The sequence below is a fragment of the Dichomitus squalens genome, assembly GCF_000275845.1.
Source record: "Dichomitus squalens LYAD-421 SS1 unplaced genomic scaffold DICSQscaffold_15, whole genome shotgun sequence".
In the NCBI taxonomy this organism is placed as follows: domain Eukaryota; kingdom Fungi; phylum Basidiomycota; class Agaricomycetes; order Polyporales; family Polyporaceae; genus Dichomitus; species Dichomitus squalens.
The window spans coordinates 218,977-235,464 of record NW_006766897.1 but is presented as its reverse complement, the minus strand read 5'-3'; the positions used below and the strand labels follow the sequence as shown (position 1 = coordinate 235,464).

Sequence of the window (16,488 nt, the reverse complement as noted above, 5' to 3'; positions counted from 1 at the left end):
CCGATCTTTGCTACAAGCTGCCGGACAACCTCACTCTCGAGGATGGTGCCATGGTCAGTTGAATGAACGCACCCTCTCCTCGTTGATCTTCATGTGCTAACTGCTCGTACACGCTCTCACATCTCAGATGGAGCCTCTTTCGGTCGCGATCCACTCTGTGGCGAACGTCGCCGGCCTCAAGCCCGCCGAGACTGTGGTCGTTTTCGGCGCCGGACCCGTCGGCCTCCTCTGCATGGCCGTCGCACGCGCCCTTGGCGCTGCGCGCGTCATCGCGGTCGACATCGTGCCCTCCCGCCTCGAGTTCGCCAAGTCGTACGCGGCGACGGACACGTACCTCCCCCCGCAGTTCCAGGAGGGCGAGTCGCGCATCGAGTACTCGAGGCGCAACGCGAAGCAGATGCAGACGCAGCTTGGACTGGAGGAGCGCGGCCTGAAGGCCGTCGACCTCATCGTCGACGCGTCGGGCGCGGAGGTGTCCATCCAGACCGGCATCTACATTGCGAAGCACGGTGGGCGTTACGTCCAGGTGGGCTCGAGTTCCTTCGCGGCGACTGTGTTCAGGTATCTCAGACCGTCTGCTGACTTGGGACGCGTTGTTTGCTTGTATAGGTCGGGATGGGCGCACCGGAGATCGTGATCCCAATCACGACGCTGCTCGTGAAGGAGATCGACTTCAAAGGCTCGTTCCGCTATGGCGTACGTCCCTCGCCCCGCGTTCCGCGACATCCACTCTGACCATCTCGTCTCCTTTCCTGCCATTAGCCTGGTGACTATCAGCTCGCCATCGCCCTCGTCTCGCAGGGCCGCATCGACCTCAAGCCCCTTGTCACTCACCGCTACTCGTTCGACCAGGCCGTCGAAGCTTTCCAGGCGACGCGGGCAGGCAAGAGCCCCGACGGCAAGCCGGTCATCAAGGCTGTCATTTCTGGGCCCGACGTCAGCCCCGCTGACCTGCTATAGGTGGTGACTGTGACCTGAGGCTTCGGCTCCATGATATGTGGACACGGTAGCGGGGATGCGGTCTGAATGCAGGCGACGTTGGATGAAGCTACGGCAAACAAGGAGAGGCAGTGCTCAACATAATGTACGATGTATGTACGGTATCCCTGGAATTGCGCCGGGCTGTCGTTGTGGGCAGTCGGGCAGCCTGTACTATCCAATGCGCAGACAGATACCTCAACTGTTCAGTCACTCGCGCTCTAATACGGCATAGGACCTGTATTGCTCCGTGTGAGAAATTGTAGTCGGGAGGTCTGGAGTTCTGCTATCGGTCTATCGCGAATGATGAGCAAGAACGTTGCTGATTCGTTATTGCAGTCTGGCAGCACTTTTCTCAACATGTCGGAACAGCCAGGCACCATCGGTTTTTCGCACACATTCAGGAGATGGGTTGTCCAAACATTCGTATATGCGTGTACGTAAACTACTTCTACTGTGAACATCTGGCTAGCCGCACAGCACGTCGCCGCCAGCCACAATGTATGATTAGGGACCCATTTGTCGTCCATACGTTTGTGTGAAATAATAATGAATACGGAGACGGGGAGGGGAGAAACGCACAATGAGGAATAAACAGCGTCTATCGCAGGACGAAAGAAAACGTAGCAAGAAAGCGCACAAAGCATGAACACACAGTTGCGCACGAACAGACACGGCGGCGACTGCACGATTATGAGTACGAGTACGACAACGGGCGGCGGACTGGGAAGCGAATGAGCGTGCGCGGGCAACGAGCGGAAGCGACAGATGCACAACGTACGAACGCAAACGCAAACACGACTGGTGATGAACAACTTCTGCGCTGCGCGCCGGCCGACCTGCAGTGATTGAGGGCAGCGTCCGCCCGCCGAGCCGCTGCATGCAATGCAGCGTCCCACGAGCGAACGCCCGGCCAGCGGTGTCTCGCGCAGCGCGATGGGGTACTCAAGGAGGGAATGGTATACCCACCGCCCCGTGCGCCCTCCTACGCACGGGGCGTCGTGCGAGCGGGGATGTACGGTACAGGCCCGGTGTCTCTGTCTCACGCCTGTCCCGGAGCGTCGAGCGTCGAGCTCTCAACTGCTCGTCGGCGGCAGGCATGGCAGGACCGGTCCGCCCACACTCCCCGCAGGTTCTGTCCTCCAAAACATGACGTGACGTACGTCTCACGCTCATCGTCTCTTCCTCTCCTGCTCCAACTTCTTCTCATGACCAGAACCTCCCAAAGTCCCACCCCTCGCGCCTTCCCGGACGTTCCGCAGCACCTGGCGCGCCGCACCCAGTCCGGGGCCGGCCTGGCTAACAGATCGTGGATGACGGAGAGGAGACGTCGGAGGACGAGCCTCCTGTGCGTCCGCGGCTGTCGACGACGGGCAGCAGCCCAGCGGCGGCAAGCTCAGAAGCGTAGCGCTGCTTCTCTGGTGGTAGTGACGACACCGGATAGCTGTCTACAGCGTGCGGACGGGCGAAAGACGAGCTCCGCGCGTGCGGCGTGAAGGCGAGCGTCTCCACCTGGTTCTGCTCAGGCGCGAAGAACGCGGGGAGGAAGAAGAGCACGCCGCGCGAGCGCATACGGCGTCGGCGCGAACGCGAGGGCGTTGATGGTGGCTCCTCCGTGCCGAAGACGGAGTCCATGACACGAGTGCCTGCGCGTCGTACCCTGTCAACGATCGAGTTGCCACTAGGCGAGTTGTAGAGGTCCACGCCGAGCGACATCTCGGATGGCGTGGGGGATGTCGAGCGAGACGAGTCGTAGAACGGTAGCAATTGTACGTCTTCGTCGTCGGTGGTGCTGGGGCTGGGGAGCGTGATGGGCGAAGGTGGGTGTGTGCTGATGCCTGATGCCGGCAGTGCGAACCAGCCAATGTCGAGGTACCATCTGCCGTTCCTCTGCGTCCAGCGCGGCATCAGAACCTCGTATCCAGCGATGCGGGGGAAGTTGCGCGACTTGGGGCTCGGTGCGAGGGCCATGCGGACGAGGCCCGCGACGAGGACAACCAAACCGATCCACATGAGACCCTTGCCCCACTTGCCGAGGAACCCGATGAATGCGGCGTCGTCTGCGTGCCAGCTACTTCCGTAGTAGTGCGAGAAGAACGAGTGGGGAGCCTCGCCTGGCTTAGCGTTCTTCCCGTAGAGCGGTTTCGGGAGGATACGAACTTCGCCTCCTGGCTGGTCAGGGGTGGGAGGATGGATGGAGGTCCAGGCTCCGTACTGAGCAGACAGGAACATGGGGCCGGTCGAGAACATGACGGTGGGGTAGTTCAAGACCCAGCTGTAGTCGAACTTCATGAGGTTGTGGATCGTCTGTGCGAGGAAGGGGTGTCCCTTCTCGGCAAACATGAGGTCGTTGGATACACCGACAGGTATGGTTCTGGGGAGGATGACAGAGTGCACCAAGAGAGGATCCATTCTTCGGAGGCAACCCATGTCGAGATCGATGTATACGCCGCCATAGTGGTATAGCACGAAGTAGCGAATGGCATCGGCGCGTTGAATGGGGTAGGTGTATCCGTCGAAAGTATCGAGGAACCAGCTGTAGTGTTGAGCGATGAATTCACGAGCACTTGCGTCGGTCCACAGCTTGTACTCGCTAGAGATATGTGAGGGTCGCTGTAAGATACGAACGGAGATGGATACGCACTAGTCCGGCATCACATCGCGACAGCCCTGAGAGACGTTGGCCCACTTGGTCGGGAGGGTTTCCGACTTCCATGTCTGGTGGATAATCCGTGGAATTCGTTCTGGGAGGGCATGCTGGGAGTCGTTGAGAACGAGGTTGACCTCGTCTTCGGTTATGTAGGCAGCATAATCGATGGAGAGGTAGTATGAGATAGAGGAGAGGACGACGACCGTGCCAACGAGGATGGTGGCGAGGAGGCAGAGGAGCGTGTAGACGGTCCGTCGCCGGAGCATGGGGGGCGGACGGGAGGAGAGAAAGGGAGGGTAGGAAGGAAAGGAAGGGGGGTAGTGGCAAGGGAGGGAAGGATACGTTCTTGTTGGTGGGACTGTAGCCGGACCTGCCAGGCACGGGAGCTCGACTGGAGTCGCCCTCTGAGTTCTCTCCCTTTTTGGTGCCGCCCCGCAGCCTGCCAAGAGGCTGTCCACTACCTATCATTTCATTCTCGCCCACTCCATCCATTACAACACACACTTTTTCTCTGCGGACGCTGCAGCAGCCCTCCCAGGACCAGGTTGTCCGTCGCAGCAACGACACCAACAAACAGAGCCGGATGGTTTTCAGATGCAACAGCCGAGCTTCTAGCCGGCGCTTGCATCGCTTGGCAGTACTTTCTTGATCAACCGACTCCCGACGCCTCGCTCCTCGATCAGGCAGTCAATGCATTCGTCTATCGCGCCGACACCAAAGCTATCCTTACGTGTCGCCGGCATAACATCCGAAACTTGCGTCCGCACCCTCCATAACTCGGTGTGCTGTCTCCCGGGCTCCATTCATCCAATTATAGCAGAGCTAGATTGGGCGCAGCTTCGCCTCCCACACCTCCTGCACATGAGGCCGAACCGCAGCTACAGAACTCAGCAGTGCCCCATCCCCAAACTTGCGCCCGACCTCCTCCAACATATCCAGCGCCATATTCCACATCCTGGGAGGCCAGTCCTGCCCCTTGCGCCACCCGTGCTCCCCCCGCCGAGCGAAGAAGTACGGCATCCACGCCTCGCGCCCGAACGCCTTCTTCGTCTCCAAATAGCTGAAGCATGCCGCGGCCGTCCATGACGAGAGCGCAGTCCGCCTATACGCCGGAGCGTGCGCCGAGTTGGACACCGTCAAAGGTTCTCTGCACTCGTGATGTACGCGGCGCGCCAAGTCCCGCAGCACAAGCGTGAAGTGCTCCGCTATCTGCGCATGCAGGGAATCCCGAGCATGCAGCGGAACGTATTCCTCCGACGCATCCGGACCCGCCGCGTCGTCTACATCCATCATATCCACGTCCTCGATCGCCAGACGCGGTGCTAGCGCAGCAGGCCCCTCAGTATGGCCGAGCCGTTGACGCGTCTTAGACGGGCGGTAGCGCGGAAACGCTTCTCGATCTTGGAATATCTCTACCTTCACCCCCGCCACAGGCAGCGCCTTCGCCAGGAGGCGACTTGACCAGCTGCGTTGCGGGGGCAAGCAAACATCGATATCTGATGCGAAGAGGTAGCGGTGCCATCGTCAGCACGCTGGTCATCCGTATGAGAGGGCCGCCCCCGAACGACGCGTTTCGCTGACGTGCGGAGGCTGACCGACGGAGGCCTCCGGCATCCGAACCCACCTTCTTTATGACATTCAAGGTTGAGGTTCTTGTCCAAGGTAACCAGGAGCGCGCCGAAGCCTCTGCTCCTGTCGGCGAAGTACAGGCAACAGTCCCGGATGGCGAGGTCGTTCCTCCGAATCTCATCGGACTCGGTGCGCGCCCCGGGGCTGAGTGTCTCTTTCGCTGACTGAAGCTTAACCGTCGTCCTCTCCTTGACCTTCTTCAGGAGCCATGTGGTCGCCTGCCGCGCAAACCACTGCAGCTCGGGCCGGTTTTTGAGCCTGCGCCACGTCCAGATGGTTCAGTATATAGCATCCCGTTGTCCTGCTCGAGAGTCCGGCAACATACCCATCTAGCTCCCCTAGGACGACACTGGGTATGACGACCATGATTGGGTGACCCGCCTTCTCGACGTCGAAGCAGAATTGCTCGATGATGCCACAGTAGTCGATGAGTACGTTCGTATCGATAACTATGTAAAAATAGATCTTGTTCGTTGGGAATGCGTCCTGCCGGCGGATTCTCGTGGTTACCTACGACTGCGACCGGCTCCGACAACAGTGGCGTACCTGCATTTCAACATCGTTTGCAGCATGGTATAGCTGCTCCACCGTACTGTCATACGGTGGCGCGGTGGTAGAAGTGGTCATAGCACTGTATGCCGAGGATATGGAAGGTATAAGACCATAGCCACTGGCTTGTGACCACAATTGTATACGTAGTCGGATAGAGGCGGCTCTGCCTTACCGTTCGTTAGTTACGGCAGGCAGCATAAATTGAGGCGCGCTGTAGTGAGATGAGTACTCGCGGGCTGATGCCACTCACCCAGGGATGAACGCAATTGAGCGAACAGCTAAACAAAGGGAAAGGATGATGACAGAATGAGGTGGCGAGATGGTGGTCTAGGACAGAAAGCGTCTCGAGTTGTCGACGGCTGTTCGGGACGTAGGAAAATCGATCGCGATCGCACTTCGAACAACGCCAGAGAGTTTAGAGCTGGGCGTAGCCTGAGCAGGCTACGCAGCAGCGCGCTCGCTTTCACTTACGATACAATTACGCAGACGGTAATCGCAAGGGACGCTGAATATCCTATTCTTAGTTTTCAGTAGCCTCTGCAAAAAGGGCCTTTCCTTGGGCATTATGGATGGATCATACTTCAGGTATCTTAAGTTTTCAGCTGTTGTTCGGCGCGCACAAAATGAGTCCTTTCAAGGCTCTGCAATATGCGTAATCTCGAGCATTGCCCTCCGCCAACTCCTACTTGCCGGGGACGCTGAGCTTCGCCATCAATCGAGGGCGTGAGTATGTGGTTACGCAGCCTGTTGCGTGGAGTCATAAACGTTTTTGAGCAACGGAGGGGTCGAGTAAATCTATAACGATGCTGTATTGGTATTCACGTGTGTAGTCATGATACATTGCGCAGAAAACCTCAACAATAAAGAAACGTATAAAGTATGCGAGCGGTCCATGTATGCTGTGTGCTCCAATGTAGGCGGTGATGCATGCTCGAGTCCAACGATATCGACACCAAGCAGAGATCGCGAACTCTGCGGACGTTATGTCGCTACTCGCTTTGCCTGTGGCCCATCGCCCTCGTGCTTGACAGCAGTAGCGTGATCGTCTTCAGCTTTACGCTTCATACCTGCTAGCTTCGACGGCGTTGGCGTCTCGGACTGCCTCAACTCGCCGTTCGATGTCGCGTGCGCTCTCGGAGGGGTCGCCTTCTCAGGGGTCTTCGACCTGCTACGGCTCGTCCCCTCACCCAGTAAACGTACGGCTAAGTTCGATTTCGACGCAATTGCCTCCGCATGGCATGTTGCATGGTAAATCTAGTACAGAGGTTGACAACGTTAGCATCACGCGCAAAGACAAGCGTATGCCAACAATCACTTACCCTATCATCCTTCTTTACAGCATTTCGCCACACCCACTCCTCGTCGTCCTCAAGGAACTCAGACTTAAGTGGCTCCTTACAGATCGGACATGATATCGCCTTCGCCTCATCGCCAGGGGGTACGACAACAAACATCGCCCTCAGCTCAGCCTCACGCTTTGCAGCTTCTTTTGCAGCCACAGCCTTGGAACTGACCGTCCGACCGTCGGCACGACCTTTGCCCTTGCTATCACCGGAGTCAGCGCTAACCCAATCCTATATAACATTTTAGCATCGGTGATTTCGTCATGTTGAAGGATTAAATACGTACCTCCAGGCTGACAAACCAGCTTCGGCTGTGCCCGCGACCGACTGCTTGCGTCGCCTTGCGATTTTGACGGAAGTGCATGTCGAGATGCTCCTCGAACAACTTCTTGCCAACGGAATTGTCGGAGAACCGGTAGCCGCATTGCTTGCATTGCGTAGGCAAACGGTCGTACAATATGTCGGTGATTCTCGGACGTTGTCTACGATTGTTACTCAGTTGTCCATCAGGGTTTTGGCTATCGGCGCAACACTTACCTGGTGACATCAGAGCTTGTCAATTTGATTTTCGTCGACAGGATTAGTTTCCGATACGCTCGTCGCGCTTGACGTTCGGGGTCCGCAGGCTCGTTCGGTTCTTCGTGCTTCGAGCTTGCGCCAGCGCCAGTAGATGTGCTTGAAGCCGAGACCACACCAGCCTTTAAGAGAGCGCTGAAAATCCCGCTAATATCAGGCATCGACACAGACGGGGTAGTCGAAGTCGAGGCAACGGGGGCAGCAGCATGAAGGAAACGAGATATATCCATTGCCTCCTGCTTAGGTTGCTCGTAATTGACAGGGTATGCCGGCTGAGACTGATAAGGAGGCTGTGGCGCAATCACGCGGCCGGTGATGGAGGGAGGCGGAGAGTAGGATGGGAGTGCACCGTACGGCTGAGGAGCGGGCGCCGGAGGCGGAGATGGAGTCGTCAAAGCTCGAAGTTGGGTGAGGATAGCTTGAAGATCTCGTTGAGGCACGCCTACTTGCACCATTCCACGAAGCTGTGATGATCAGCACGTGAGCATATATTTCGAATGAAATGACATGATTGACATACTTGCTGAAGTATACCAATATGATGTTTGGTCAAGTCGTCATGGGGGCTGGATAGCAGTAGCCGCTCCTTCTGGCCGAGAACGAATTCAAGTTCGCTTAGGACTTGTGCTTGTGAGATAGATCCGCTGTCACGACTACCGGACTGCTGGAAGCGTCCATCAGGACGAGGGATAGAGCGGCGCATCTGACTACGTACAGCATTCTGAGTAGAATCGCCTCCCCATATGTGACGCTCGATCGCAAGCTGAGAGACGACCCCGAAGAGCTCTCGGCCGGTAGGGGAAGCTGTCCGCCAAGTCAACAGCATCTCCTCCATCTTGCTTCGAGTCTGTTGGTCGACGACCTCATAAGTATCGAGGAATAGACGAACGACGATCGGGGTGAAATGGCGGGCGTATGGATCGTAGACATTCTTCGATATGGCGTCCAACAAGTAAAACGATGGTAACTTCATCCACGGCGGCACCTAACGAAACAATGCCATAACAGGCGAATGATGAGTCAGCATCCCAGAGTTCAACACAGCCCAGAAGTAGACAGCAGCAACATGAGGCGCGGGAAGTTCGATGCGAGGAAAACGACCGGGGCGTACGTAACGCAGCAGCGGCTGTTCTCGGAACAAGCGACCTGGAAGCCATGCCGGGCAACACGCATTCCGAGGCCACGACCCAGGCGACCCTCTTCAAACGAGGGCGGTCTCTTTGCTCAGGTCGCAACCACTCACTACGATACATGATAGACAAGCGTATCTACACCAGAGCTTTGACAGCGAGCGAGCTTATAGAGCAATAGCGTTCGAGGAACAAAAGACGAGGGTAGGAAGGGATGACTCACCCTTCGGATATGTTGTTCGATGCATTGCACGACGACATCTGCATAGCGACTATAGTCCTGCGCAATCAACGAGAGGGTCTGGATGATCGGTCTGGAATTAACTGTCAAGTTAGCCAGCCTCGTCATATAGTCACGTCGGAACATGTTGGGGTCGAGGTGGAAGACCGGCTGAGGAGCGGGGGGAGGCGGGTAGTACGAGGGCTGAGGCGGGACGGCTGCCCCATAGCCCTGGGCTGGGTAGGGCATCTGGGTATATGTCGTCGTCTGTGGATAGAGCGACATCGCGGAACCAGCTCAAGGAAAGGCAGCAGATAAACGGGAGTTGACCAATTTCGATTCAACCGATGGTGGACTATGCTGAGAGGAGACGACCAAAGAGCTCGTATATGCGTCCCGAATACGGGTTACCGGAGGCTCTGTTGTTATGTCTTTCTCAAACTGTCTCTTACAGTTGCTGCAAACAGCAAGCCTGACGGGGTCGCACCGAGGGCGCAAGGAGATGGTGGTCGATGATGAAGTTAGGGAAGAAGGGGCTGGCGCGCAAGCCAGCTAACTTGGGTCCGATTTGAACTCCGCCACGCAACTGCTTGCTTTGTCAATGTTGCCACGTTGCATGGGCAGACCTCGACCCAGTCCCCAGCTTCCCAATTCGGCACGCCCAGCGCCCGTCCCTGGAGTTTCGCCTTCTCCGCAAAAATATACACCAACCTCCTCAAGACCTTCGCCTACTACGCTTCAAGGTCAGTATACTGCCCGTAATCCGTTCTGCAGGCTCGGGAACCATCCCACGGAAGTCTGGATCACTTGGAGTCACTGAAAGTCCTGCAGGATTGGGATGGATTGCTTTCGTGGTGTCTGGATGCGGCTCGATTGGACGCTTACGACTTGCTACTCTGCTGCAGATGCGGGACGTCCTCAAGACCGAAGAACTCGACATTCCCGAGGGGGTCACTGTCGATATCAAGTCCCGCCTCATCACCGTCAAGGGCCCCCGCGGAACGCTGACGAAGAATGTCCGTCACATCGACATGGACATCCGGCTCCAGAAGGGCAAGACCAACAAGGTCGCGCTCGCGGTATGGCAGGGCGGCCGTAAGCACGTTGCGTGCCTACGAACAATCCGGTCCCTCATTGTCAACATGATCACCGGTGTCACGAAGGTATGTCTGTGGTATCCAATACTTACGCGAAGATCTTGTACGACTGGTTGCGTATTCATAGGGCTTCCGGTACAAGATGCGTGCTGTGTACGCCCATTTCCCCATCAACTGCATTGTTCAGGATGGTGGTCGTGCGCTGGAAATCCGTAACTTCTTGGGCGAGAAGGTTAGTTCGTTCTACAATCATTATGGTCGTCCCATCTAAGCCGCCGGTCAGATCGTACGGAATGTTGCGATGTTGGATGGTGTCACCGTCTCAGAGTCAAAATCACAGAAGGACGAGCTCATCCTCGAGGGTATCGACGTTCAGAACGTGTCACAGTCCGGTAAGTACACAATGTTGGAACGCTCTGCCGGTTTACTGAGTTTGTCGGGACAGCCGCGTCGATTCAAGGTCTCTGCCGTGTGCGGAACAAGGATATCCGTAAGTTCCTCGACGGTATCTACGTCTCGGAGAAGGGGACGGTCGAGCAGGATTGAGCAAGTCGCGGTTGCTGGCGTTATGTTGTATCGTCTTTCGGCTCAAAACTTGCGTGTTATCACCTCTGCTATGAACACAATATGATGCATGCCGACATTTTTGTACTGTCACGAGACTTTCATTTTAGGACAAAGTGCGATTGAAGACTATGATACAATTGTACTGGAAAATCACATCCCGTCCCTGACAGAAAGGGCATGTCAAGGTATGAAGGGAATCATTGTACCCACGGAACATTTGTAGGTGCGATAGTCGTCGCCGAAAAATCGAATTAAGTACTGCTCTTCAGCTGGAGGCGACGTCAGTGTCGAAGGGGTTGTAGTTGAACAGAGTACATACTTTTTATGCGACTGTGGAAAAATCTCCATAGTACGACCAGGAAGAACGCAAAGCTGACTGGATTCTGCAGAACAAGCTGAGTGCCCAATGCCCAGTAGAGAAACCCTGCGTATGAAGGGTGTCGCAACCATCTAAATTTGTGACTCAGGTCAGGAGTCGGCGAAGGCAAACATAGAGCGCTCACCGATAGACCCCTCCGGTGACCAAAGTGTGCCCATCAATCTTCCGATAGGCTAACATGTGGGAGAAGTTCGATCCTGCATGGATCATGGCGGTGGACCTGAGGGTCTGCCCGACTAAGACGAGCGCGATACCTATATAGGCGACATGATAAGCTCAACATGAGATACATCGCGGAACGCGCAACTCACCGACGAGGGAAACATAAGGCCACTGTTTATACCCAGGTTCGAAGTACAGCGTTAGCAGGTACTCAATGAGTGCGACGCTATGCGCCACGTGATACATGGCACCGTTCTCTAGCAAGAACGCTAAAGCACGAACAGTCAATAAAACAAGGGCTGCTGATGGCCAAGGGCTGCTCACAATCTACGCTGCATTTGTCTCGATTCCAGCCTGCCGTGACAGCGAATTCGGCCCAGTGAAACGCTGACCAGATAGCGAGGAAGAAACCGAGCTGATATGTCGCCCACCAGTACAGCCCATAGCCATTCGTCACAAATAGTAAGAGCCCGAAGGAGAACAGAGAGCCGAGGAGAAACGATATGAGTGACACGGAGAGGGGCGTGTTCGGGATGAGTCCGCGGGGCTGGTGAGCAGGGTCTGGGGGAACGGTGTCAAGCGGGTCCCTCTTCGCCGCTACTCGTTGGCGGAGACGTTTGTCAAAGCCGTCTTCTTCTGGCTCTGGCGTGGCGGACATGGGTGGATGAGAAGGAGTGAGGTTGCGGGCATGTTCGCAAACAATTGGCGCAAGTAGATGAATGAACGCCTGAGACAAGCCGCAGGAAGCGCCCGCGCGGCTTCTTTCTCCCTCCGCCCTTTCTCCTGCCAGTGCTACTGCATCCTCGTCTTTGACAGGCCGTCGATCTTTTCTTCTCGCCCTGACTTGCTGCGGTTGCCGCTGGTCTGAATACAGTATTTGAGGCGCGCGAGGAACGCGTACTCAGGGAACGCCCCGCCTTTCCCACCGCAGGCGTGTCATGGTTACTCGTCTCGCTTTGGCACTTCGACATCGTGGCCTACAGAGATGGATGCCAGCACGCGATGGCCTCAGGCGATATGCTACGCAAGTCAACCATGATCCATCTAGATTGCGGAACATGGCTCTCGTAGCCCACATTGGTACGTTGGGAGCAATGCCATCGCACATCCGAGACTAAGAGCTAGTGACCAGATTCCGGCAAAACAACGCTCACGGAGTCCATCCTACTCCAGTCCCACTATCTATCTTCTGCAGGTTCCGTTGATACCGGAAGTACCATCACGGATTTCCTACCTGCGGAACGTGAACGTGGAATCACAATACAGTCCGCGAGCATCCCTGTCAGGTGGAAGGACTGGACGTTTAACCTGATCGATACACCTGGACACGCCGATTTCGGAATGGAGGTGGAGAGCGCTAGTCGCGTGGTCGACGGTGCGGTCGTGCTCATCGACTCAGTGGAGGGCGTAGAAGCTCAGACGAAGGGTGTCTGGCGGCAATTGGACAGGTAAGCAGAAGCGTCCAGGTGAGAGATACCAAGGTGGCCCGCGAACTGTACTCAACCTTCTGCAGGTACGACGTGAAGTCTAGGATACTGTTCCTTAATAAATTGGATCGAGCTGGCGCATCGTTCCGGACATCCATGCTCTCCGTCCTGGCCAATCGTCTCCATCCGAGACCAATGGCTCTAGCATTACCCATTGCCTCGTTTGACCCCCAGGACTATACGCGGGCGGAACCCGGAGTGCAAGGCTTGGTCGACCTCGTCAAGTGGGAAGTTTGGAAATACGGCGCGGACGGTGCACCTACCGTCCATCCCTTGCCCCGGACTCAGGAGGAGCTTGAACGCTCCGAGCTCTTCCCTCGATCGCACCCGCTGGTACCTCACCTTCTCCCCGCACGTGTTACCATGCTCGACAACCTTGCGCAAGTATCTGAGGATCTCTTCGAGACGCTCCTCAGTCTACCAGAGGACCCGTCGTCGTATCTGTCTGTCCAGGCTGCCGACATCCTGCCTCACTTGCGTGCAGCAACCCTGCGCAACGACATTCTGCCTGTCCTATGCGGTTCTGCGTTCAAGCATATCGGCACAGAGCTCTTAATGAACTACGTCGGCGAGTTGCTCCCTAGTCCTGTGGATGTCGAGCCCAATCCCAAGGCACTTGCCGCAAACGCTCCGCTGCGCATGCTCGCCTGGAAGGTCGGCTGGGATAAACGTAAGGGATGGATGACCTTTGTCCGCGTCTACGCTGGTACGTGGTTCTCACCGTTGACACCAGAGAGTGCGACATAGCTTACGAGGTTTGCAGGAACACTGAAGAGCCAGAGCTCGATACTCAACGCCTCCCAGAACCAGCGAGAGAAGGTCTCGAAACTGATGCTCCTCTACGCTGCAGAGGCTCAAGAAGTTGACTCGCTGCCCCCTGGGTCCGTCGGTGCCGTTTTGGGCCTCAAGTACACCCGTACCGGTGACACCCTCGTCGGTGTTGCGGGGGGTTCCAGTGCAACATCTATGCGCGACATTATCCCTCCCTCGGCAATGATGTCCGTCTCGGTCATCCCCCACTCTCACGCCGATCTCGAGCCCGTCGAGAGCGCTCTAAGTGCGCTCGCTCGTACAGACCCTTCCGTCCGGTTCGAGACGCAGGAAGGGCAGCTGCTCGTCCACGGACTTGGCGCTCTTCACCTCGAGATCGTCGAGTCCCGCCTGCGTGACGAGTGGAAGGTCAACTTCGAGTTCGGCAAACGGCGCGTCAGCTTCCGGGAGTGTCTCGGCTCCGGCGACATTTCCGGAGTCGGCGACAAGTGGTCGACGGACATCGGCGGACAGTCCACTCAGGTCAAGGTAGGACTGTCTGTCCGGGCGCTTGAGGACGACGAAGAGGGCGATCCGCTCTGGGACGGCAACATTGTCTTAGACCCCAAGGGCAAGCCTACGCCCCCTGGGGAGCTACACAGCGATGCGAACGACCCCCTGGCACAAGTCGCGAAGGGCCTCTCTAGCACTCTGTCGAGCTCTCCAAACACTACGCTGGCGCTCTCGCGACTTCGCATACAGGTCCGTGATATCGAGTTCCCCAAGGAGGCGCATCCTTCTGTGTTGGCAGGCGCTAGTGCCACAATTCTGCGCAACATAGTCCGTGCGGCTGGGCGGGGGGACCTCATGGAGCCCTACATACGGCTGAAGATCTCCGTCGACGAAGGCTCTGTCGGGCGCGTCGTGGAGGATCTCGGCGAGCACGGCGGAGAAGTATTGGAGCTGGACGCGGCGGCGGCGGAGGAGGCAGAGCCTTTTGAGGATGACGCAACGTACATCCCGCCTCAGTGGATATCCCCATCAACCGGCAAGGCCGCGAAGGACACCTCGGCCAAGCTGAAGAGGACTATCTTGGCCATCGCGCCGTTGAGTCAGATGCTCGACTACTCTAGCCGTCTTCGTGCGTTGTCAGGCGGACATGGCCTGTTCCAGATGGCAAACGAAGGGTTCAGGAGGGTCTCCTCGCAGCGCGCGATCGACATTCTCAAAGAGATGGGCCGCATGTAGAGTTACATTCGTATATCGCTTGCATACACTCAACCCGTACATATTGATCATAATTCCTTCATCTCATCCGCGTCTCCGAAGAACACCGCGCCGTCGATCTCGTCATCGTCCTCTGCGATCCCAGGCGGATGGTCACCTACGGACCGTAGGATCTGACTGAAGAGCACCATCCCCCCATCCTCCTCGTCGCTACCTTCTGCGGTCTCCGAGAACAGAGGCACGGGAGGCAAAGTGCGCGTCGTGGATGGTGCAGGAGTGGAGTCCCTATCATAGTCAGGTAGGAACAAGGGCGTGCGTGCGCGCTGAGCGGCGCCACCACCAGATACAAACTCCGGAGGAGCCATGCTCGGGGCTCGGCCGGGGGCGATGAGGCCTGTGGGGGCAAGCGATGGTGCGCGAGTCCCTGAGCGGAGAGGGGGATACGGCTCGACGATAACGCAAAGACAGCGTCCGTGGATGGTGAAGCCGTGGTATTGCAACTTGAGGATGGGCTTCGGCTTAGCTTCCTCCTCTTCCTCTACCAACTCCACATCGATGGTCGACGGGGCAGCCTGCGCTTCCCCCTCGTTGATTTCAAAAGATGCCGCTTCAGGAAGGTCCTCTGCAGCCAACGATGGCTCCATCTCCTCGCGCTTGGGTACGACAGAAGCATCTCGACTAGCTGTCCCAACGTGTAAAGGGCCGTAGTCGTCATCACACTCAGCAGCACCAGGAGGCCCGCCCTGGGTCGGGGGAGATTCGCCGTCATACATCCCATCATCATCGTCTGCGTCCTCTCGATAGCCCCCTGCAACGACTGTCCTCGCTCTCTTGGATCGTCTGGGGGCCAGGGGTTCGGGTGCATCTTCCGCAGCGTCCCCGTCGTCACTCGAGATAGATATTGCCTCCTCTTCGTCATCGGCAGCCGTGCCTTTGCCTTTGCCCTTGCCTTTGCCTTTGCCCTTGCCTTTGCCTTTTCCCTTGCCCCTGGGCCTAGGCTCCGGCTTCTTGGCCGTCTTCTGTGACTCAGTACGAGACTTCTTGGATCGTGTACCTCCTTTAGTAGAAGTCTGCATGCTCTCTTGGACGACCGGCGGTACGACACGCGGAGGACGCGGGGGTGCGGCGGTGAACACCCTTGACTGTATGAACATAATCAGTATCAAGCATTTCCATGTCGGCGCAGGAGCGACTTACCTTGATAAGGACTGCATGAGGTTCAGTTCCGCGCAGGAAGTATCCAAACTGGTAAGTATCTGCCAGGGCCAAGGATCAGTATCTGTGGCATACACCCCCGCGCCTTTGATGTCGACAGAACTCTACTAACCTCCACGATGCACGTCCAGAGTGCCTCGCTTGGCGTTGGTGGTTCCACCAGGGCCTAGCTGCGCGTCGGCTTCAGCATTGAGCTTCGGTATGATTCTACCCACGTCTTCAGCGTGAACGGAGTGAAGGCGGTGTCACACGAAGCGGCTCACAAGGGACGCAGGTCGGCCAGGACGTGCTGGAGCACGCGTTCTGACATCCATTCTACGTGTCTGTCATCTAGATACAGCTTTAGACACCATTCAGAACACGCGCCGTGAAAGTTGTGTGCTCCTGCGTACTCACATATAGAGGAAGCACGGTGGTTGCAGAAATCCGGAGATAATACGAATTACGGGTTGAAAACCGCATCGATGTAGTGTGCTCTGCCTATAGGTTTACAGGTCACTGCCAACGCGCGCGATATGCAGTGTCA

General features: G+C 56.8%; 8 protein-coding genes across 8 annotated transcripts in view; 3 read left to right on the top strand and 5 right to left on the bottom strand.

The window, feature by feature from the left end:
* The window catches only part of DICSQDRAFT_86636 (xylitol dehydrogenase), a 2,383-nt gene extending 1,186 nt beyond the window's left edge, over nucleotides 1-1,197 (top strand). Inside the window, exons 8-10 of the mRNA XM_007365950.1 lie at nucleotides 437-526; nucleotides 610-696; nucleotides 763-1,197. Of these exons, the coding sequence (XP_007366012.1) occupies nucleotides 437-526; nucleotides 610-696; nucleotides 763-960 (375 nt within the window). The 3' untranslated portion in view covers nucleotides 961-1,197. The remainder of the gene's footprint in view (nucleotides 1-436; nucleotides 527-609; nucleotides 697-762) is intronic.
* Nucleotides 1,198-1,387: 190 nt separating this feature from the next.
* DICSQDRAFT_106213 (uncharacterized protein) lies at nucleotides 1,388-4,018 on the bottom strand. Its single transcript, XM_007365949.1, has 2 exons — nucleotides 3,623-4,018; nucleotides 1,388-3,571 (listed from the first exon to the last, which is right to left on the bottom strand). Exons 1-2 carry the CDS (start codon nucleotides 3,892-3,894, stop codon nucleotides 2,278-2,280), a joined length of 1,566 nt encoding a protein of 521 aa, XP_007366011.1. The 5' UTR covers nucleotides 3,895-4,018; the 3' UTR covers nucleotides 1,388-2,277.
* Nucleotides 4,019-4,315: 297 nt separating this feature from the next.
* Nucleotides 4,316-5,973, bottom strand: DICSQDRAFT_136745 (uncharacterized protein). Its single transcript, XM_007365948.1, has 4 exons — nucleotides 5,804-5,973; nucleotides 5,583-5,743; nucleotides 5,253-5,515; nucleotides 4,316-5,124 (listed from the first exon to the last, which is right to left on the bottom strand). Exons 1-4 carry the CDS (start codon nucleotides 5,882-5,884, stop codon nucleotides 4,451-4,453), a joined length of 1,179 nt encoding a protein of 392 aa, XP_007366010.1. The 5' UTR covers nucleotides 5,885-5,973; the 3' UTR covers nucleotides 4,316-4,450.
* A 621-nt stretch (nucleotides 5,974-6,594) lies between these two features.
* DICSQDRAFT_86616 (uncharacterized protein) lies at nucleotides 6,595-9,555 on the bottom strand. The gene is made up of 7 exons (XM_007365947.1): nucleotides 9,082-9,555; nucleotides 8,444-8,713; nucleotides 8,249-8,392; nucleotides 7,690-8,192; nucleotides 7,439-7,634; nucleotides 7,129-7,383; nucleotides 6,595-7,063 (listed from the first exon to the last, which is right to left on the bottom strand). The coding sequence occupies exons 1-7, from the start codon at nucleotides 9,361-9,363 to the stop codon at nucleotides 6,791-6,793; spliced, it is 1,923 nt and encodes a 640-aa protein (XP_007366009.1). The 5' UTR covers nucleotides 9,364-9,555; the 3' UTR covers nucleotides 6,595-6,790.
* A 428-nt stretch (nucleotides 9,556-9,983) lies between these two features.
* Nucleotides 9,984-10,721, top strand: DICSQDRAFT_61105 (60S ribosomal protein L9; the record flags this gene model as incomplete). Its single annotated transcript, XM_007365946.1, has 4 exons — nucleotides 9,984-10,241; nucleotides 10,303-10,407; nucleotides 10,459-10,567; nucleotides 10,621-10,721. 4 exons carry the CDS (start codon nucleotides 9,984-9,986, stop codon nucleotides 10,719-10,721), a joined length of 573 nt encoding a protein of 190 aa, XP_007366008.1.
* A 201-nt stretch (nucleotides 10,722-10,922) lies between these two features.
* Nucleotides 10,923-11,941, bottom strand: DICSQDRAFT_147256 (protein-s-isoprenylcysteine O-methyltransferase; the record flags this gene model as incomplete). The annotated part of the gene is made up of 5 exons (XM_007365945.1): nucleotides 10,923-11,011; nucleotides 11,062-11,192; nucleotides 11,246-11,375; nucleotides 11,433-11,552; nucleotides 11,608-11,941. The coding sequence occupies 5 exons, from the start codon at nucleotides 11,939-11,941 to the stop codon at nucleotides 10,923-10,925; spliced, it is 804 nt and encodes a 267-aa protein (XP_007366007.1).
* A 331-nt stretch (nucleotides 11,942-12,272) lies between these two features.
* On the top strand, nucleotides 12,273-14,768 carry DICSQDRAFT_147255 (P-loop containing nucleoside triphosphate hydrolase protein; the record flags this gene model as incomplete). Its single annotated transcript, XM_007365944.1, has 4 exons — nucleotides 12,273-12,363; nucleotides 12,416-12,731; nucleotides 12,797-13,476; nucleotides 13,534-14,768. The coding sequence occupies 4 exons, from the start codon at nucleotides 12,273-12,275 to the stop codon at nucleotides 14,766-14,768; spliced, it is 2,322 nt and encodes a 773-aa protein (XP_007366006.1).
* A 47-nt stretch (nucleotides 14,769-14,815) lies between these two features.
* Nucleotides 14,816-16,424, bottom strand: DICSQDRAFT_61281 (uncharacterized protein; the record flags this gene model as incomplete). The annotated part of the gene is made up of 5 exons (XM_007365943.1): nucleotides 14,816-15,889; nucleotides 15,945-16,003; nucleotides 16,075-16,169; nucleotides 16,226-16,302; nucleotides 16,359-16,424. The coding sequence occupies 5 exons, from the start codon at nucleotides 16,422-16,424 to the stop codon at nucleotides 14,816-14,818; spliced, it is 1,371 nt and encodes a 456-aa protein (XP_007366005.1).
* Nucleotides 16,425-16,488: the final 64 nt, after the last annotated feature.